The sequence below is a fragment of the Eptesicus fuscus genome, chromosome 5, assembly GCF_027574615.1.
Source record: "Eptesicus fuscus isolate TK198812 chromosome 5, DD_ASM_mEF_20220401, whole genome shotgun sequence".
NCBI classification, from domain to species: domain Eukaryota; kingdom Metazoa; phylum Chordata; class Mammalia; order Chiroptera; family Vespertilionidae; genus Eptesicus; species Eptesicus fuscus.
In genome coordinates, this window is record NC_072477.1 from 52,120,618 (window position 1) to 52,141,513 (window position 20,896).

Sequence of the window (20,896 nt, forward strand, 5' to 3'; positions counted from 1 at the left end):
AGCAGCTGCAAAATTAGAAAAATGGACGACCAAGGAAATAAACTTGGCAATGCAATGTCGGCTTTTAGTCAGTGGTGAGTGGGCAGGTACTTCCCCAGGGATGGAAAAGGGTAAAGCTAGTGCAGATTTAAGAAATAACTCTTTACCAAGTTAACAAAGTATATCCAATTCACTCTCCTCCAAGAAGTTAATAGAATAATCTTAAAATTCTATTGTAGAATACTCGCATGTCAATAATGTAACAAAAAGGCAGCATCTGTCCACTAAATTAACATAACTTTCTCCACTAAATATGCTTCAGGCACAGTTGTTCAGCAACCACCTTCAGAAGCAAAAACTAAAGTATAAAAACATAATCACAGTCCTCTTTAAAAAAAAACTACAGGGAAACTCAAAAGCAAGGCACAGAAATTCTCAGAGCAATAGCAGATTTCCTAGAAGTCCTCCCACATCCTCATCGGAGAGAGTTCAGCAGGAACCACAACCAGGCCGACACCGGTTACAGGGGAATCGGTCCTCCCCTTACTTTCACTCGTCAGACGTCGCACAGATGTGACCAGAGGCCGGGCACTGTGCTAAACTCCAGAGACAAAGAGCACATGCTGTCGACCTGCCAGATGGGTTGTGTTTGTGTGTGTGTGTGTGTGTGTGTGTGTGTGTTTTTGTTTGTTTGTTTTTAATTTGAAGCCCTGCTTAAAAGTCAGGAGATCTCACATCAACATCCAGCTATCCAGCTTCTCTTTAAAAATTGCGAGATCTAGCAACATGGGCCCCACATGCCTTCACCGGCAACTCTGAGCTGTAGGAGAGAAGTAACTGACCCTACAGCAAAGGACACACTTTCCAGCCTGCCACAGTCCCCACGGTGCCCTACTGTCACCCCAACAACAACCCCAGAGCTTCACTCATTTATGTCCCTCTCTGGATGCCGAGGCACTTGAGTTTGCCACTTCTGGTCTAAGAAGAAAAAAAAGTGGATAAAAAATGGCCCCTGTGCCCTGGCTGGTGTTCTCAGTGGCTAGAGTGTTGGCCCTTGCACTGCAGAGTCACAGGTTCGATTCCCAGTCAAGGGCACGAACCTGGGTTGTTGGGGTGAGTGTGGGAGGCAATCAGTCGATGTGTCTCTCTCACATCGATGTTTCACTCTCTCTCTCTTTCCCTCTCTCCCTCCCCCTTCCTCCCTTCAACTCTCTCAAAAAAACAATGGGAAAAACACAGTATACTCAAGTGAGGATTTAAAAAATAAATTTAAAAAGGTCCTTGTGCTTAAAAAACTAAGAGTCTCATAGAGGCAGCAGACAAGATGATAAATTACAACATGGTGTGATACAAACTAATAAATCATGGTAGAGGAATAGGCAGGATGCAACAGAAATCCTGAGGAAGGTGTACCTGACTCCACCAAGGGAGCGGAGGTATCTGGGGCACCTTCAGAGAAGAGAGGACATTTGGGGAGGGTCTTGAAGGATGAGTAGAGGTTGCTCAAGTTGAAAAGCGGAAGGTGAGAGGACTAAAAGAATATGGAACTTTCTGGAGACGGGGTTAAGAAGAGAAGGGACTTCTATTCTTGCCTACCATGCTCACAAGTTTGAACTTAAGTCTGGGGCAATGGGAGCCAAGGCAGTTTAAAGCAGAGGCTGACATGACCGGATTTGCTCCTTTAGGGAAGGATGCTGGCAGCAGTGCAGAATATGACCTGGGGCAAAGAGCCTTGCTGGCACGCACCCCACTGGATGCCAAGGGGAACCCCTTTGTGTTCGCTTCCTGCTGCTCTGAAACCCTACATTCTCTGCCAATGGCATACACCTTGGCTAACTCACCTGTTGTTTCTTTCACAGACTGATGTGGGTCAGTGCAGTTACCCCTCTTAAACTGGCATAATGCAAGTGCCATGAACAATGCTGACCTTCAGAAAGGTCAAAATGCGAGAGCCTAAGTCTCTACAGATTATCTCAACTCCATACAAAAAAGACATCCTCTTTCACCTGCCATGTTTCCGCCCCCGTTTATAATGTCTGGGAGAGACCATGTGTGGTGCCAGTTTAATTTTCCTCAGTGAAATCACTGCAAACATGCACAAACGTCATCCCCAGCTCCCTGCCCTGTGATGAACACACCTTGATAACTCAAGCTTTGATGCAATGTCTGAAGATGATACCGACAAGATGGGCTCAAAGGAGTCATTTTACTCAGTAGCCTATGGGCCTGTCCCCCAGGAAGCAGCACAGGAAGGCCACTAGCAAGGACACCAGGCTGTTGTACATAAGCAAAATGAGGTGGAAAAAATAAACACCTCAAAGCAATGAAAATTCAATCAGTTTCGCTTTTCTCCCTCAAACTAAACCGTATCTCCAAAGAATCTAAGATAGGCAAATCAACAAGAGGCTTTTTTTTGGTAACTGCCTCAGTTATAATAACCTCAAACAGACTATTTCCCAGACTTTTATGGTTATAACAAACCCATCTTTCACGTCTTGTCATTAGCGATTACCGTTCCATAATTGAAAATCAGTGAGTCACTATGGAGCTTAGTGAGGGAGGGCCTACCAGCTCTGAGCTGTCACTGTAATCATCACACAATGCACAAACCATATGGGGAGTTCTTTCTTCATCACCTCTGACCTATACATTGCAGAGACTCTAAACGAAATCATACTCTGTAATTCCCCTCTTTCCCTAAAGATGGCATGTTATTTCAGAGCATTTTCCCCTTCAAAACTTTGCTTTTTCTCTTCTTCAACAGCCAACATGAGGCCCCCACCAGCAGACTTCAACATAATTTAGGAGAATCTATTTATAGGAGCCAAGAATTCAATTAGGAGAAAAATTATCTCGCCAGGGTCTGGGCAATTCAGTCAATTAACCCTCTCATAACTGTGCTGAGAAAAGAACTGAAATGTCTAACAAAAGGCTTCCCACTCAGAAGGCACAGGCGAGGGCTGGGTGAGGGACTCCAGAAACCTGGGTGCTTCCTGCCATGCTGTGCCATTAGCAAAACCACCCTCACGCTGTGACCTCCAGGCACAGCTAGAGGGTGCAGGTCTCTGCTCTGCACGGGGCTCCAGAACTGTACCACGCAAGTCTCACCTGGTACAACAGCGTTGAAACAATGACCTCAACAATGTTTAAGTTTATAGCCTTAAAGTAGTCAACAGCAGCACTGCTGACCTTATTCTGGGAGTAAGCTCTATTTCCATGATGAAAGTTCACTCTGTAACGAATAGGAAGCAAGACCATTGGCCCTGGTGTGGGAGACCTTGTGCCCTGTTATCTGTTCCCAAGCCACATTTTCTTGCCCATCCCGACACCCACTATGGCTGGCCTGCCAGTGGGGCGGACTCACCTGGGTGGCTTCCTCCACGCTCTCCCGCAGGGCCTGCAGCTCGGCGTCGTACTGCTCCTTCAGCTTCTCCATCTCCTGGTCGTGACTGGAAACCTCTTCTTTCAGGGCTCCCTTCAGGGCGGTGAGTTCCCGCTCCCGCTTCCTCAGGAGGTCCTCCTGCTCCTCTTTGGCGATCAGCAGATCTTGAAGGTCCTGTTTTGCCTGTAAGAGCTCCTAAAGAGAGGAAACGTGAACAGGAGGTGAAGATGAGCCACTATGTCCAGCGGCCCCGCTTCTCTCCTCCAGCTCGGCCACTCAGAGGAGCGGCCACCATCCCACTGTCCCTCCCCACTCCCCTTCCTCACACCACACACCACCTGGACCTTCTCCCCCCTCCCTCCCACTCCTCAGAGGCCATCATTCCCCTTGATTTGATGAAAGCTCAGCTTTCTTGAGATTTGAGGCAGAAAGGGAAACGGACTTAATTGTCATTGCTTTGAGGGGACATGTCTAACTTTTCCATCTCACTTCATGTCTGGGCCATGGTCTGTGGCCCTTGCTAATGGCTTGCTGCCCTCACGAACTTCACACCCCACTGGAACCCTTAACCCACGATCCCAGTCCTGCCCCAGTCTCCTTCCACCTGAGCAGGGCAAAGGACTCACATTTCTCTAAGCTGCTCAGAGTTCCTAAGGAGTCACAAAACTGGGGCAACAAGTTCCACTACAAATCGCATTACCAACACCCAAGTGTGTTCTGACTAAAGCTCAGCAGCCATTCCTTTTGCACTGCCATCTTCACCCCAGACCTGCTCAGCTCTCCTCAAGCTCAGAACCCACCCTCTCTTGCAGGCTCCCTTCCTTCAACCACAGCGGGACTTGGGCATGACCACCTCAGCTTCCGCTCTCCCCAGTTCTTGAACTTCAAGCTTCTCCCAAACACAAAGCCACTTCGCAGTGAGCTGTCCCTTGCCAGCCGGCTCCAAGTCCTTACTCTATCAGCTATCTTTCCCACCAACCCTCCCCACCCCCACCCCCACCATCATTTCCTTCCTTTCTGTTCCTGGGCATCTATGTCCTTTCCCTCAGGGCACAAGAATCTTCTGAGTCAAGGGCAAAGAAACGAAAACAAAAATGTAAAAGTTTTACCACCAAATATTTTTTCTTCTTCTTTTAATTTTAGAAAGAGAAGGGAGAGGGGGAGAGAGAGAGAGAAAAACACATCGATGTGAGAGTGAAACTGATCAGTTGCCTCTTGCACGCACCCTGACAAAGACTGAATCAGCAACCTGGGTATGTGTCCTGACGGGGAATTGAACCATGACCTCTCAGGGTATGGGACACCACTCCAACCAACTGAGCCACACCAGCCAGGGCTACCACCAAACTTTTTGAAAGTATAATTTCTGTTCACTCCCTTTACTTCTTGACCACCTACTACCAGTCACTCCTTAATCTCTTGCTATGGCTTTTACTCTACTCAGACTGCCCCCTCCAAGGTCCTAGGGACCTCTTAATCACCACATCCAATGGCCCCTTCTCAGTCCTCACTTTTCTTGACCTTCTTTGATCCTCCCCACCTGTCTCCTTAAAATTTCGTATGCCTTGCAGTTCAAAGACACCATACTCTCCTGTTTTCTTCCCTCAGATCATTTTTTCTGTGACAATCTTTTCTGGCTATTCTCTCCCTCTTCCCCAAAGCTAAAATGATCCCCAAGAATGCACCTTTGTTTTTTTTTTTTTTGGCAAGTTCATCTCATTTTCTCCAACTATTAAGTCTATGTAAATAACTCCCAAAGCTTTACCTTCAATTCTTAATCTGAATTCAGATCTGTACTTCCAATAACCTGCTAGATTGTCCCAAGGGCACCTCAGATTCAATAGGTTTGTGTTTTTTATCATATTCCTTCCTTTCCACTTCCTTTGCTCATTATTCTTGCGAAAGCACCACCTGCTCAGAAGCTTGGCAGCAACCTGACCAACCTCATCCTTGTCCCTCATAAACAAAAAGTTAGTTCTGTAACATCTTTGATCCTTTCCCTCACCTCCCTGATTTAGACTCTCATTACCTCCTACCCAGGTGGTTTGCAATAGCCAACCAACTGCTCCCCACATCCAGTCTCTCACCTGTGGCCTCCATGACATTAGCCACAAGGCTTTCTCTTTCTGAAGTGCCCTTTTCAGTCCCACCTCCCTCTGCCTTTCAGAAAAATCTCTGAAGACTCATACAATATTGATCTCCTCCAAGAAGTCTTCCTTCAATGCCCTCCCTGAATATCCATCTCACTTTGGCTGTACTTACCACAGCACTTAACGCTTTTACTTTGCAGTCCACATATTTATTTTCTTATCTCCTGTTAGACATTCAGCATCTGATTTACTATATCTTAGATGCATGGATCAATGATATCAAGAATGTGTTTGTTCTGGATATAAATAAATTAACATGTACAGTACAGCCGGACTCTAGAGATACCAGAATGGTTGGTACTGGGGACCTGAGACCTCAGAGAAAAGCTACTTTTTATTCAAGAAGTGTCATGAGGGGGTAAAAACACTTCTATTGACTTAAGTATAACTGCCAATGGAATCTCTTTCCTTTTCTTTAGGACATGCACATCCATTGACCCAAGGGAACCTCTGCAGTCTCAGGGTAGAGCTGCATTGCACAGAGCAAGATGTAGCCCTTCAGGAATCTAGCTACAGGCATTGATAAGCTCAGATGAAGCATCAAGGGATTCATCCAGGTAGCTAAGGTAACTCTGGCTCTTCCAAAGCACCAAACACAGAGCAGAAGCAAATCTTATGAAAATATAAGCCGTCCTGGTCCTGATATTTATGAAAGGGCAAGTCCTGCTGCCGCCACCGCCCACCCCTCCTCAGGGAGCAGCAGAGACTCCGCCATCACTGTTGCTGTTGGCTCCCGTCAGGTCTTCCTGGAGCCTCTCGCCAGCCTCTGCACCCTAGCTCCTGTGAATCTAACCCCTGTTTCCTGCTCTTACTCTCACACGTTTCTCAATTGTTTTCGAGATAAGGCAGTTCCTCTTCCCACACTTATCTTTTCCAGGATGTATCTGTGTTTTTGAGTTGCCTTTTGTGCACTGCCGCCAATGCAGGCTGAGAACCTCGGCTTCATGGTCTGTGCTACACCGACAAGCTGCTATCTGCGTCTGGCTGCTGCTTAAGCGGACTGTGCTGTGTGAAACCAATCAGATTACACCTCACCATAGCACTTAGAGCACTTGACGTTTTCCAGGGCAGAGACCAAAGAGCACAGATTTCAAAAACATCACTTCATCGCCTCAGTGGCTTGACTGACAATTCTACCAAGCCAAAGAATGGAGAGATAAGATGTAAACTTCAAAATATAAGTCAACACCCATTAGAACTGAACATGCCTCTCTACAGACTCCAATCAAAGAAAACAAGGGAGGACACTGGCTACTCAGAATCAGTGCATTCTAAACCTAGGTCAGGTGCGCACAGTAAAGCAGCCAGGAGATGAAAACCATGTATATATGTGTGTGTGCGGGTGCAGTAGGCTATAAAAGTTGGCTGTGTGTAATACTTATTTCATAACTAGAGGCCCAGTGCATAAAATTCGTGCACTGGGGGGAGGGGTGTCCCTCAGCCTGGCCTGTGCCCTCTTGCAGTCCGGGAGCCCTCGGGGGATGTCTGACTGATGGCTTAGGCCCGTTTCCCAATGGGAGCGGGCCTAAGCCGGCAGTTGGACACCCTTAGCGCTGCCGCAGAGGTGGGAGAGGCTGGCTTCTGGCTGAGCGGTGTTCCCCCTGTGGGAGCGCACTGACCACCAGGGGGCAGCTCCTTTGTTGAGTGTCTGCCCCCTGGTGATCAGTGCGCATCACAGTGACCAGTTGTTCCACCATTCAGTTGATTTGCATATTAGCCTTTTATTATATAGGATAAGACTTGTGCTAAACATTTCCAAACTAAAGCAAAGAAACATGCCCTTCCAAAAAGACAAGAAGGAAGGAAAATTGAGAGGAAAAGGAAGTACGCTCCTAGACTGGCTGTCCTGATAACAGGTGCACGAAGACACCCACACCAGAATGCCCAATGCAGCAACTTACTTGCCCACAGCAGGCTCTATCTCACACGCCACATTCATAGGGATTCCGTGTCAAAATGAGAGAAATACTGATCTAAACCCTCTTCTGCATAAATGCTTCCCAAAGGTTCTATAAGATCCCTATCTCTGGCCCATGTTCAATTAAAGGGTGAGTAAATGGTTTTATATCAAGACTGTAGCTGACAGAAAATTATGCATTTTTTCCAGAACGATAGCCTATAAAATGTAGCAGGGTGGGTGAGAAACATGAATTTTTTTCAGTTGTTTTATTAAAATTCCTATAATATTCAGTAATATTTCTGAGAACAGCCTATCCCCAGATCAATACAATTTCATAACCAGCACATTTTACTGGTACGTAAAGGACTTGCATGTTGGCAAAGGCCGGGGATAAAACACGCGGCTGCTGGAGGGAGGCCCAGCTGTCAGCACCGCCGGCTCCCATCAAAGATGATGGTCAGTAATTAGAAAATTCCACTGCCCTGGCACTTAGAAAGACGGTGCATGTGTACCCATTTCCCCCGGAATGGAGGAAAACACATTTTTGGACAAAGAAGCGGCTGAAAATTTGTTCTATGATCATTTTTTGTTACTTGAGTTAAAAACAAAATTTCAAAACCATCAGTTGTTTAAGAAGAAAAAAAAGTCATCCTATTGTTGGTCAACTGTATGGCTTATCCAGAGAAAACAGGATTATTTTCCTCTCTTTCTTTCTTCCTTTAAAAAAACTAATAGCTACTGTATTCTTCCTTAATGTTACTTTACTGGTTCCACATCGGGGCCCAATGTTATTTAACAAAACGGCAAGTCATATTAGAAGAGATTTCATGCAAGTTCTCGTTGCATTGGGCATCTCACGAAATACAAGGCCCTCAGCCTCTTTCAAACATTCAATACTACAATGTGTTTCATGTTCATTGTGTTTAAGAGTCTGTTCTAAGCCAAATGCCATGGAAAACTTGGCCCCAACTGTAATCTGTGATCAGAGTCCCCGGGCCACTTCTGATTAAGAGATGAAGAAGATATTGAAAGTGACAAGGAGATGGAGTCTATTTTATGATCATGTTTTAAATGTCACTGACAAGTCCAAGGAAACTCATTTAAAACAGTGAGGATGGTTTTCCAGAGGGAAAGAGCCCCACTTGGGCGTTCAGAAGCCAACTGTGCCCTCGCTAATCGTGCAGAAGGGCTGCCGTAGAGGAGATATCTCCCATTACAGGAAAGACGCAACCAGAAAGCCAGCAACGTCAGGAACATTTTTAAGAGATGTGCTGTTTCCCTTTCCCGTTCTCTCATTACCGGCCTTTCCTGAAAACACATCACCCAAACTGAGGCGCATAGCCTTCTCCTGGTTACCACTGCAAATTCACCGGTAAGCTATTTAATTAATTAAATCATATCCCTTGATAAAGAGGCAAGGAAGCAGATGGCTCATTTCAAAAATATTCCTTTTTTAAAATGGTAACTTTTTTAAAAATATATTTTTATTGATTTCAGAGAGGAAAGGAGAGGGAGAGAGAGACAGAAACATCAATGATGAGAGAGAATCATTGATTGGCTGCCTCCTGCACGCCCCACACTGGGGATCGAGCCCGCAACCCAGGCATATGCCCTGACCGGGAACCGAACCTGGTTCATCGATCAACGCTCAACCACTGAGCTATGCTGGCTAGGCTAAAACGGTAACATTTTAAAAATAATTTTGATACTGAAATCACTTTATTCATTTGCTCTGTTGCTTGGCATGAAATGGGGGACGATGCAAAGACAAAATGATATTGACTTAGCTGTATAGAAGAGATAAATACAAAAATAGGACAAGGTCTAATGTGCTAAAACAAAGAATTTAAAAGGATAGAGGGTATTATGAAAAAGGGAAAATAACAATTATAGGTTTCAGTTACTGAGAAAATTCAGCAACTTAAGGGACTTCCCTATAGCTAAGAAAACATCTTTCCCTTTTCAAATCAGTCAAGTGTCCACATAAGGAATCATGAAATAAGGCAAACTCTTACCTTCTATTTAAATTTGTTTGTGAAGCTACATTTTTTATTGAAAGCCAGAAACTGTACAATGACATCATTTCTGGGAAATTATCCTTAGGATATTTTTTCAAAAAGTATAAGGATACATGTAAAAAATGTTCACCATGTTTTCTCATAATTAAAAAAAAAAAAGAAATAATTTGAGCATAGGAGAATAATTAAATACATTGTGGTTTATCTCCTTAAAAATGAAATATAAAGACTATAAGGTATAACAAGGGAAAATGTTTCTGACATTAACTTTTAAAAGCGGATACCAAAACTGTAGGGGCACTATAATTGTCCCTACATTATAGGCAGGTAGATGAAACCCAACAATGGGTAGGGAGGCAAACAGAAAATGTAGAAATAAAAATCATCGTTAAGATGTTAGGAAAATAAGATATGGGTGCTCCCTTGTAGAGGAACCAAGATGGCGGCATAGTTAAACAACTAATCTGCTGCCTCACACAACAATTTCAAAAATACAACTAAAAGACAAAAACGTCTACCACCCAGAACCACGGGAAAGCTGGCTGAGTGGAAGATTTACAACTAAGAAGATAAAGGAGCACAATCGCTGAAAAGCTGAGGTACAGAGGCACGCGAATCGGGCCAGCGGCGGGCGGCTGGGTGCTCGGCTTTTCTTCAACCCGCAGGGAGACAAGCTCCCGATCACTCTGAAATCCAGTTTCTGGGGACACTCGGGGGACCCAGGCACCTACGGGGAGAAGCTGGACTCTCGGCCATCGGGTCGGAAAGTGAGAGTGACTTTTTTGCAGTGGTGCGCCCAGCAATCATTTTTTACTGCGCTGGAGCGCGGGGCGCAGGGACTTGGAAACGTGGAAAGGCAGAGACGGCTGACGGCAGCCATCGCCGTTGGCTACGCCCCAGCCTAGTGACGCCCTGAGACCCCACCTAGCCCCGAGGCCCCGCCCTGAGGCCCCGCCCCGCACATTCTACAAACCCGCCCCGGCTCCACGCAGCTCCAGTCAGACTGCTCCAAAACCGCCCAAGCAAAGGAGGAGAAAACTAGCCCTTGCTGTAGCTCCTGCTGGGGGACACACAGTACACAAGGGTACACCAAGAGTGTCCACCTCAAGTAACTGGGAGGCTGACCCGTTGAACCAATAGGACACCTAGTACACAAAACTACCCTACCAACTTAGGGAAGCAGAGAATATGAGAAGGCAAGGAAACAGATCACAAACCAAAGAAATGGAGGAGAACAAGCGACTGGACATAGAGTTCAAAACCACGGTTATAAGGTTTTTCAAGAATTTCATGGAAAAGGCCGATAAATTCAATGAGGTCCAACTAGAAATTAAACATACACTGACTGAGATAAAAAATATTATACAGAGACCCAAAAGCAGACTAGAGGATTGCAAGAATCAACTCAAAGATTTGGAATACAAAGAGGCCAAGGACACTCCTCCAGAGAAGCATGAAGAGAAGAGAATTCAGAAAGTTGAAGATAGTGTAAGAAGCCTCTGGGACAACTTCAAGCGAACCAACATCAGAATTATGGGGGTACCAGAAGAAGAGAGAGAGCAAGATGCTGAAAACCTATTTGAAGAAATAATGAACGAAAACTTCCCCCACCTGATGAAAGAAATAGACTTACAAGTCCAGGAAGCACACAGAACCCCAAACAAAAGGAATCCAAAGAGGACCACACCAAGACACATCATAATTAAAATGCCAAGAGCAAAAGACAAAGAGAGAATCTTACAAGCAGCAAGAGAAAAACAGTTCGTTACCTACAAGGGAGCTCCCATACGATTATCAGCTAATTTCTCAACAGAAACCATGCAGGCCAGACGGGAGTGGCAAGAAATATTCAAAGTGATGAATAGCAGGAACCTACAACCAAGACTACTCTACCCAGCAAAGTTATCATTCAGAATTGAAGGGCAGATAAAGAGCTTCACAGATCAGAAAAAGCTAAAGGAGTTCATCACCACCAAACCAGCATTATATGAAATGCTGAAAGGTATTCTTTAAAAAGAGGAAAAAGAAGAAGAAAGATAAAAATTATGAACAACAAATACATATCTATCAACAAGTGAATCTAAAAGTCAAGTGAATTAAAAATCTGAGGAACAGAATAAACTGGTGAACTTAATAGAATCAGGCATAGAATGGGAGTGGATTGATAATTCTCAGGGGGAAAGGGGTGTATGTGTGGGGAGTATGGGAAGAGACTGGACAAAAATCATACACCTATGGATAAGGACAGCGGGGGGGGGGGGAGGTAAGGGAAGAGGGAGGGGTAGGAACTGGGTGGTGGGGAGATATGTGGGGAAAAAGGAGAAACAATTGTAATCTGAACAATAAAGATTCATTAAAAAAAAAAAAAAAAAAAAAGATGTTAGGAAAATAAGTGTTTTTCCACCTACCTACCCACCCCCATTTTAAAATTTCATTTTGTGGTTTTAATAATATTTCAGTGATAAATTCACATGTGCTCAAAGCTGCATTCTAATACCCTTGTCTTTGTAACTCTGAGCCCTGAGAAAAAGAGCCATGATTAGCAGTATAATACCATGAATATGGTGGTTTTTAAGAAATCCTTGGGTAGAAAGAGAAATACCAGGTGGTAGGAAAGAAGACGAATGCCTTCTCAGGAGAAAAGGTCTAAACAGAAAGAGAGAGAGAGATGGTCGTGTGGGGAGAAGAGAAATGACTCCGCTCTGTAACCATGTGAAAAACGCATTCACGAGAACCCCTGTGCTGTGTGGTCAGGGCGCTCAGCTCTGCCAAGTCATGGGGAAGAGGGAGGCTTACTTCTAAAGGGCAGGACCTAAAATCCTTCCGGGGGAATTACTTCAAAACCAAACAAGGAAGGAGTGAGAAAACAATTGACAGAGGAGACTTAAGAAACTTCAAGAGCCAGCAGCTTTTAACCCCAAGAAAGGGTCAAAGAAAGACTCAGCCCTTAGGGGGAAAGCAATAGAAAATAAAAATTCAGTACCAACAAGGTACCTTTCTAATTTCTTTTTTTTTTTTTTTTGCTTTGTTCTAAATCGTGTCATTTATTTTTTGAACTGTTCCTACAAAACAAAGATTATTATAGAAGTAAATTTCAAAACTATGCCAAAAATGCAGATAATGTTAGAGCAAGTATCAAAATATCTAAACGGCACTTGTGTATTTTTGTGACTCTCAATTAGACTCATTCCCCCCAAAAAAATGTAGATGTTCAAAACCTATTCTTGCTCTCTAATTACTTTTATGTGTATCTAACACCTCAATAAGATGGTAATCTAATTCAGGAGAAAAAAAATAATCTTTGTAAAATCCCATAATAATTAACAAATACTAAGCAGAGGAAAGAGTTGATCTTATCCACTTACTCACTGATTGATAAGAGCTAAATATTTAATAGGGGGTATACTAATATGGGCAGAGGCCAGATGGGCAGCCTGTGTCACAGCAAACAGATTCATTCACTCATTCATTCATTCACTTACTAACTCATAATTGATCCATCCAACCAACCCCCGAATATTTACTGAGTGCTATATGCCCCAAGCACTGGGATGAAATGCTGAGCCAGCCATCGCCAACCCTGCCCTCCTGGGGCTTACAGTCCTGTGGGGCCTTAAACAAAAACTTAACCTGTGTTGTATGGGCATTAATATATTTTCAATGCTTTCCCATAAATAGCATTACTTACAAAGTATTTTTGCCCAAAGTTTCATCCAAATCTATTAGTGTAGAGATCTAAATACAAATTTACTAGAATACAGGGGGCAGTGGAACGCCCTAATGGACACCATAAGGAAATAATCAGACAAATCAGGGGGGCATTGGACTAATCTCGTCAGAAGATGGATGGGATGGGAGGGGGAAAGCAGGCATAGGGAATGAGGGGGAAGGGTGCTATACTGGGATAAAGGAAAACAGTGAAAGCAATGTGGGATTCTTGATTGGATCCTGGCTGGGAGGTGGGGGGAATACAACCATAAAATATACCTGGAGGACAAGTGGAAAATTTTGAATGCGGGCCCAGGTATTAGGATTCTTGTTATATTATATATATTATAGGAATTATTAAATTTTTTAGGTGTTATAATAGTATTGTGGTTGTAAGAAAACTCCATAATTTTCAAAGATGTGTGCTTGAGAATTTAGGCATGAGGCATGGTGTTATCTATAATTTGCTTTGAAATAGTTCAGCAAAGATGGATAAATTGATGCATGAAAAAAAATAGAAGAATGAATGGATGGACAGATGAATAAGGGGAGTTAATATCACAAAATATTGACAACTGTTGGATCTGGGTTGGAGCTCTGTGGAAGTTACTGCAGTACCCTGTCTACTTTTCTGTATGTTGGAATTTTTCCTAAGACAATGTTTAAAAACTATTACATATGATGCTCTTACAGAATCTAACGACAGGCACAGTTGTAGTAAATGCACAAAACAGAATATGGCTCAGGGTACTCAGTCCCCATCCCACCTCCACCATCTCACCCCCTTCAGGCAGATGGGGCCTCTCTTGTCACCTGACCCCACAGGCCCCTTACCTCAATCAGAGCCCCCTTCTCCCTGTCCTCGGATCGTTTGGCGCTGTCCAGTTCATCATGCATTTCCGAGAGCTGGTCCTGGAGATCCCTGATCTCCGTCTGGTGCTGTTCCCGTTCCATCTTCACCTGAAACAGCCTGACAGAAAGGAGTCCCTCAGACAGACCTCGGGCTCTGCTGATGACTGCAGACCTCCAGATGCTCAAGCAGAGTCATCTAAAGCCCCAAGAAGCCTCCCACTCTCCCCTACCCCCCCCAGGACTATAGACCAGAAGAGTCCGCAAATTATGACCTATGGGCCAATCTGGCCCACTGCCCATTTTTGTAAATAAAGTTTTATTGGAATACAGCCATGCTCATTCTTTTATGCATTGCTTACAGTCATTTGCACAATACAATGGCAGAATTGAGTGGTTCCAACAAAGACCATATGGCCCGTAAACTGTAAAGTATTTACTATCTGACAAAAGTTTGCCAACCTCTGCTCTAAATCAAATTCACGACGATTCTACCTTGTTATTCTGTAAAGTCTTTACTACCCCCTAAACTTTCTGATTGTTTTCTTACCAACTTCTTTTCTAAAATTAACCTCTAAGAATGTTTTAAAAGCAACAACTACACCATCAAAATTGCCAAGGCAATTAAAGGCTTTTACTACATAATGTCTTATTTTTCTTGAATTTCCCTCCAGATTTCACTCCTGCTCTAACCTTCACTTAAAGTTTCCATCATGTCCACAGGGCTTCTTAGCACTGCACCCTTTCTGACCTTAATTTCAGATCTCTTGTGCACAGATTTTAAGACACGGCCACAATGACACGGCCACCGGGCTTGACTTTCCATCTCTGCAGACGTAACAGAAATATAAGCACAGGTCACAGAGTCCAGCACCATCCAGGATAGAATCCACAAACCAGGAGATTATGGAGGTCTTGTGACGTGCTTTTTGGAGGCTGGGCCCAGGACCCTTGAAATCTCAGTCCTTAGATATCACCACTCTGCGTTCCCTGCTTCTCACTTACCTACTACAGAGCCACTCTAAGGGCTGAACCTGTACAAGACATCCTTTAAGGTGTACGAACAATTTTAAAATCATTAACCTTTCTGCTTACCAGGGAGACAAGGAAGAGGGAGCAGCCGCTGTAAATATTTGGAAGACCAGGTAGTACTAAATGGACAAAAAGGTCCTGGCCACATCAGATGAAGAACCAGGAAGGACAGGCGCTCGGCCCAGGACTTACTCCTCCAGGCTTTGCCGGAGCTCCCCCTCACTCTCTTCCAGCCGCCGCTGCAGCACCGAGTTCTCTTTCTCCTTGTGGTCGTGTTGGCTCTGGAGCTCTTCTAAGTTTGCTTTCATTCTCTCTCTCTCTTCTTTGATGTTCTGTTGATTCTAATATGAATACATGTGATTTTAGAGTGCCTCCGCCGTACATTTATGTTATGCTGAAACTTTACAAGACATCCTTCTAAACTCTGGTGGACTCCATGTCTTTGTACTTAACAGTACTAATTATTAGTGATATCATTAATTATTAATCAAACTACTTAATTAAGGCATAGTTGTGTGTAACTAGAAACAATATTACATATTTAATGAATTGTAATACTTTTAAAAGAGAAACAAACACAGCTAAACCTCATTGTACTATTTCAATTACTCAGTGCCAATATTTTATAAGCACTTAGTTTCCTATTGGCCAGACTGAATCCAACAGTGTTTCTTTTACTCTGTCAAAGCAAACAGTCTCTATATGCTTTGGGTTGTTTGTTGTTGTTGTTGTTTTTTAAGTTCTTTGGTCAGTAGGAGCCAAATATACAGGAATTTACTTCTGTGATGAGAGGAATGTTTCTTTTTGGGGGGCAATATTGGCTTTCAATTCACTTAGGCATCCCAAGGTACTTAAAATATTCTTTACCAATCAAGAAGGAAATGAAAGAAATAACTGAGGAAAAATCAGATACCTTGACTTCCAATTGAAGCTGTCTCTGAAGTTCAGCCACTTCTGTGGTCAACTTGGTTTTCTGTTCCAACAGATCTTTGACTTCAGACGAAGAGTTAGAAGCCTACAGTTAATTGCAAAGATATATGCATTGAAATGTTCAAGGTGATTTATTTTAATTCTCTTTCCCCCAAAATATAATCAGAGCAGTAACTCTAAAATCTTAAGATTCCATTGTAGATCCCTACAGAGAAGGGACACGAGTAAACCTTCTGGGGTGATGGGAGTGCCCTGTATCTTGATCTGGGTGGTGCTTGCATTTGAACTACGCAGTTAAGATTTGTGCAATTTACTGTAAGTTATACCCAATAAAACAATGTAAAAAGATAAAAATAAGTATCTGTGAGATTCATCTATTGCATAAAGTAATACCCAAAGCCCATGTCTCTATGTTCCCAAGGCCCTTTGTGTAAAAATCTATTACAAACTTTTCATTAGATTGGGAATTATTGCTCCATAACCACCAATAATATTTTTATCCCTCACTCTATATATGCCTGGATGCAAGCAGTAAATAACTGTATGCTGGCTAAATTGGCTGTCTTCTTTTAGATGTCACATTTCCATAATGGAGAGAGATAGAATGAAGAGGGATCTGATTAAAGAGAGTCTATTAGGAAGCATCTCTGATTGAGTATGAATATTAATGGATCTCATTTGTTTCTTCCATGGATGTAATAATAGGATGATGTTCTCAAAAGGATTTGGCTAAAAAGCTAGAGCAAAGTGGTTAGAAAACTACATGGCGGGGAAGGGGGATAAAAGCAGGAATCAAAGCTGGAAAAGGCAGTGACTTGGCCCTCGTGCATCTGAATCCAGGTGTGAGTTGTGCCTGATGAACCTGGAATGAGGTATTTCCTCACTTACCCCTGTGAAGTGAACCAGAGCCCCCAGTCAACAAAAACACAGGACTCCCAATTCTCTCAGACAAAATGAGAACAATCCATTTTAGAAATCTAAACGCGACCCACGAGGGAACTTGCACACACTCCTTCCCAAGCAAAACCCCTGCCTGCTTTGCTGCCGTTTCCCAATATGGTCTCAGTCCACATGGGAGAGGGTCCTTACATTCCCTCACAGAAAATCACTTAACTGGCCTTTGCCAGAGAATAATCAGATTCAGAAAATAAGAGGGAAGCAGAGGGAGTAGGAAAACATGGGCAATTAAGCCGTCAGGGCACTGTGATCGGAGCCAGAAGTCCAAGGGCCTTACTTAGTTCACCTTCTCACCACCTCGCACTTGATTCCCAGTGCTTCTTAACTGGTCTCCCCTCCTCTAATCTCACCTCTTTCAGAAAGCTACAACAGGAATGAATTCTTAGGAATATGGCGCTATTCGTTCCTGTTTAAAGCCCATCAGTGGTGGCCCCTCACCGTCAGTCTGAAATGGAAACTTATGTGATTTCTGAGGTCTTTCCTACCTGGTGCTTGGTACCCACGTGCTCTCTGCTCCAGCTACACAACATTACCTCCATCCCCTAAACATAGCTAACACATGCCTCTTTACATTTTATATTTGCTTGTGCCATTCCCTCTACCTACAATGCCCTGCCTTCCCTTCTTTCAGAGAATTCTTTTGATACACCATTAGTGTTAGTGACTCCAGAAGGGCTTCCCTGATACCCCTAGTCTGTGAACCACAATGACAATCTTAACATCAAGACCAAAGCATGTGAAAAAAAAAAAAAAAAGACCAAAGGATATAGCCCCCTAAGAATATTCAGGTAAATGAAAAGCAAGAGTCAGAGTGATAATTTAGATTTAAGACTTTTAGCAAAAAAATCCTAAGCTAATTTTAAGAACTACATAGCATTCCTGAAGCAAAGTGTATAATGTAAAAAAAAAAAAAAAGTGGGTTTACAGTTGTGAGTATATAACAATTTATTCTTGTATTATTATTTGTTTTGTTATTGTATTTTCCATACAAACAACTGTAAACTGACTTTTGCCCACCGCTGTATGTGTGTATGTATATGTGTGTATATATGTACATATACACATATATGTATGTGTATATATTCGCATACACACACATACATACACATAAATACACACATACATACACATATACATACATATCTCTATTTGATGGAGAGCAGCAGTCATGGGTTAGCTGAGTGCTAGGGGAACACTGAGCAGTAGAGAAAAGGTGGTAGCTATGCCTAAAAATGTCCTCTATCCAATTTTTCCAACATTGAAAAGAAGCTATAGACAAACTTCCTGTTACCTGCCTCTGGGTATCCTCTCTTTCCTGCCTTTGCAGAATTCCCCTTCCAGGAGAAAGTAAAGAAGCACAAGCAAGAAATGGGTACCAACGCACGCATGGTGGCGTAGGAAGGAGGAACAAGTGTTCCGTCGTCTCCCTTAAATGCTACTTCCTTTCAGGATACACGGTGTGTGCGACATATAGCAGATGTTCATCAATTATGAGACGAATCCTTTTTTAACAAAAGCAATCTCCAAGTCCCAACTCGAATTCAGTACAATCAGTTAAACAGACAGTTTTTTAAAAGAGTTTGGCACCACTCCACCCCTTCCTTTCCCTTCCACCGATGCTGGTTGGCTTCACCTGTCTCTATTCCCTAGTTTCTTGTTCTTATTCTCTTATTTCTTACTCTCTGAAGTTCCAAAGTCTGGGGCCAAGCCAGTTCACACCAACCTTCCAAATCTGCCTATGAAATCTATCCATTAATTTGCTTAATTCTTTCCATTCTTATTTCCTCTTTCTAAATTTGTTTCATCCTATTATGTTTTTTTTTTTAAATAAAATATCTTAAAAACCTTTCTGAAAAAGAGAGGCAGAGTATAAATTCATAACATGTAAAACGAGACCTCCCATCTCAGGTCCAGCTCACTACTCAGGAAACATCCCTTTCGGTGCCATAACCAATTGTACAGACTGAAGAAACAGCAATTTGTCTGCCACATCCCATGTTAAATGCCCTCTGCAAGATACAAAACTTCAACTTACTTGGTGATTTCCTTGTGCACTCCCTGCTGCTCGAGACTTTAAAGTCTGAATTTTCTCAAAGACCAGGTTGACTTTCCTTTTAGTGGCATCATCATTATCGGTGCTTCTGGAAAAGAGGCAAAGGAAAAACAACAGTGAGGGGCAACCACTGGTCCCAGAATATTTTATGTGCCCTGACACACAGACAAGCCCTTTAAGAAGACAAATTGCAAGAGGCATGATTTTTTTTTTTTTTTTTTACAAAACCAGTGTTGAAAGAGCAGGGTGGATGGTGTATTTTTTCATCAAATAAATTGTCCCATGTTACCACTCAATTTGAGACAGGGGTTCCCACTTTCAAACGTGAAAGAGACACAGCAACATTCTAAATGAGCTTGGAGAACACATCCAGTGAAAATGTACTAATTTGCTGTTTGATTCAAATGAATTATATTCATTCCAACAAGGGATTTCTCCTCTGTGTGTGTCTCGCACACACATACATTTTTACTTTTAAATGTTATGCTTAGGAATGATCTGCAGTGATCTGAACTTGGTTAGCCTATGTCTAAAAAAACAAATCCCCAAGCCAGGACTGTCAACACAGCAGCCCTCTGTCTAGACTTTGACAGGTAATGATTGGCTGAAGTCTTATTAACCTCAATCACATCTTCTATCACACATAACTAATAATTAGGGGGGGGGGAATAGTTTTTTAATAAGTTTCCTTAAATAGGTGCCTCCCACTAAAGTCTGTCTCAAATCATGAACCAAAAAAAAAAAAAAAGAAGAATTTAGAGAATTTTAAAAATCAAAAGTTCTTCTACTTTAACCTTAACATGGTAAAACCCTTCACAGAGAGGCACTAATAACTAGTTCTTAGCTAGAAGCATAAAAGTATCTTTTTGGTTGCTGTTGTTTTTTATTTCCAAAAGAGCCCTTAGCTTATAGTTTGAACCTGACCACTTTGTCAGGTCTACTATTACTGACAAATAATTGTAAGGCTCAATACAAAAAAACACACAGTGTTTTGATACCAGTGAGTGTTTGCCACGTGACTTCCAGTCATGTCAGACTGTAATGCTTTTTCTCTTTTTAATCACATCTGATGAGAGAACTGAAACAGGAACCTGGAATTCCTGACCTAGAATTCCAGCGCCATCAGTATCTAAGTAAGGACTGAAACCAGATTATGCACACTCAACCTCCAAGATAAGTGTGTGGCAAGCACTGCTTTTAAGTGACTCATACGTGCTTTAAAAATGCTGGAAGCAGGGGCTCCTGGCCAATGTCAACTCTGGGGAGGGAAGGAGGTGTTTTTATTTGTAACTTCTAATAAGGGGTGATTGGAACTAAGGTGACAGAAGACTTCATTCAAAACTGGACAACAGACATCCTTCCTGTCTTTTGTTTTTAACAACAAATTCAGTATAGTCATTTTTTAAAAGTACATTCATTTTTCATTTTTAAAGTACAATGTCATTCCCTATGCTCCCCTCGCCTGCTCTTCACTCCCCACCACCCAAGATTTAAATGCTGTTGTGAGAACTCCAGCCATTGAATCTTAACCCTCTGGTGGCTCACACAGGGCGGCGAGGGAGGGCAAAGCACAAGGTCTCGGAAAAGGAAATGAAGCGCCCCACAGAAATGACAATACTTTGCTCCTTTAAGGAAAAGCACTGACCCTTCCTTGAGGTAATTGTAGAGGATCTGCTTGGCCGTCTCCTCGTTGGTTTGCTGAGTGAGCTCCTGCTGGCCTTTTAACAGGTCCGGCGTGGCCTGGAACAGAGGGCGTCGTTAGATCCCTGGAGACCGGAGACGGTGTTTCCAGGCAGGAGGCGAAACCCGGACGCAGGAGCTCCCAGACACAGGAGGTCCCAGACACATTCCTGCTTTCCAAAAGTGATTCCTCAGGTAAGGATCCTCATTACAACGGGCGCTACCACGTGGTTAGTAGCTCTGTCACCTTGAGCAAGT

General features: G+C 43.1%; 1 protein-coding gene across 1 annotated transcript in view; it reads right to left on the minus strand.

Moving 5' to 3' along the window:
• CGNL1 (cingulin like 1) overlaps nt 1–20,896 on the minus strand; it is a 149,607-nt gene that overhangs the window by 69,905 nt on the left and 58,806 nt on the right. Inside the window, exons 3-8 of the mRNA XM_054716199.1 lie at nt 20,604–20,698; nt 18,941–19,046; nt 15,932–16,033; nt 15,211–15,359; nt 13,972–14,107; nt 3,344–3,556 (exon numbers count right to left, since the gene is read on the minus strand). Coding sequence (XP_054572174.1) covers nt 3,344–3,556; nt 13,972–14,107; nt 15,211–15,359; nt 15,932–16,033; nt 18,941–19,046; nt 20,604–20,698 — 801 coding nt within the window. The remainder of the gene's footprint in view (nt 1–3,343; nt 3,557–13,971; nt 14,108–15,210; nt 15,360–15,931; nt 16,034–18,940; nt 19,047–20,603; nt 20,699–20,896) is intronic.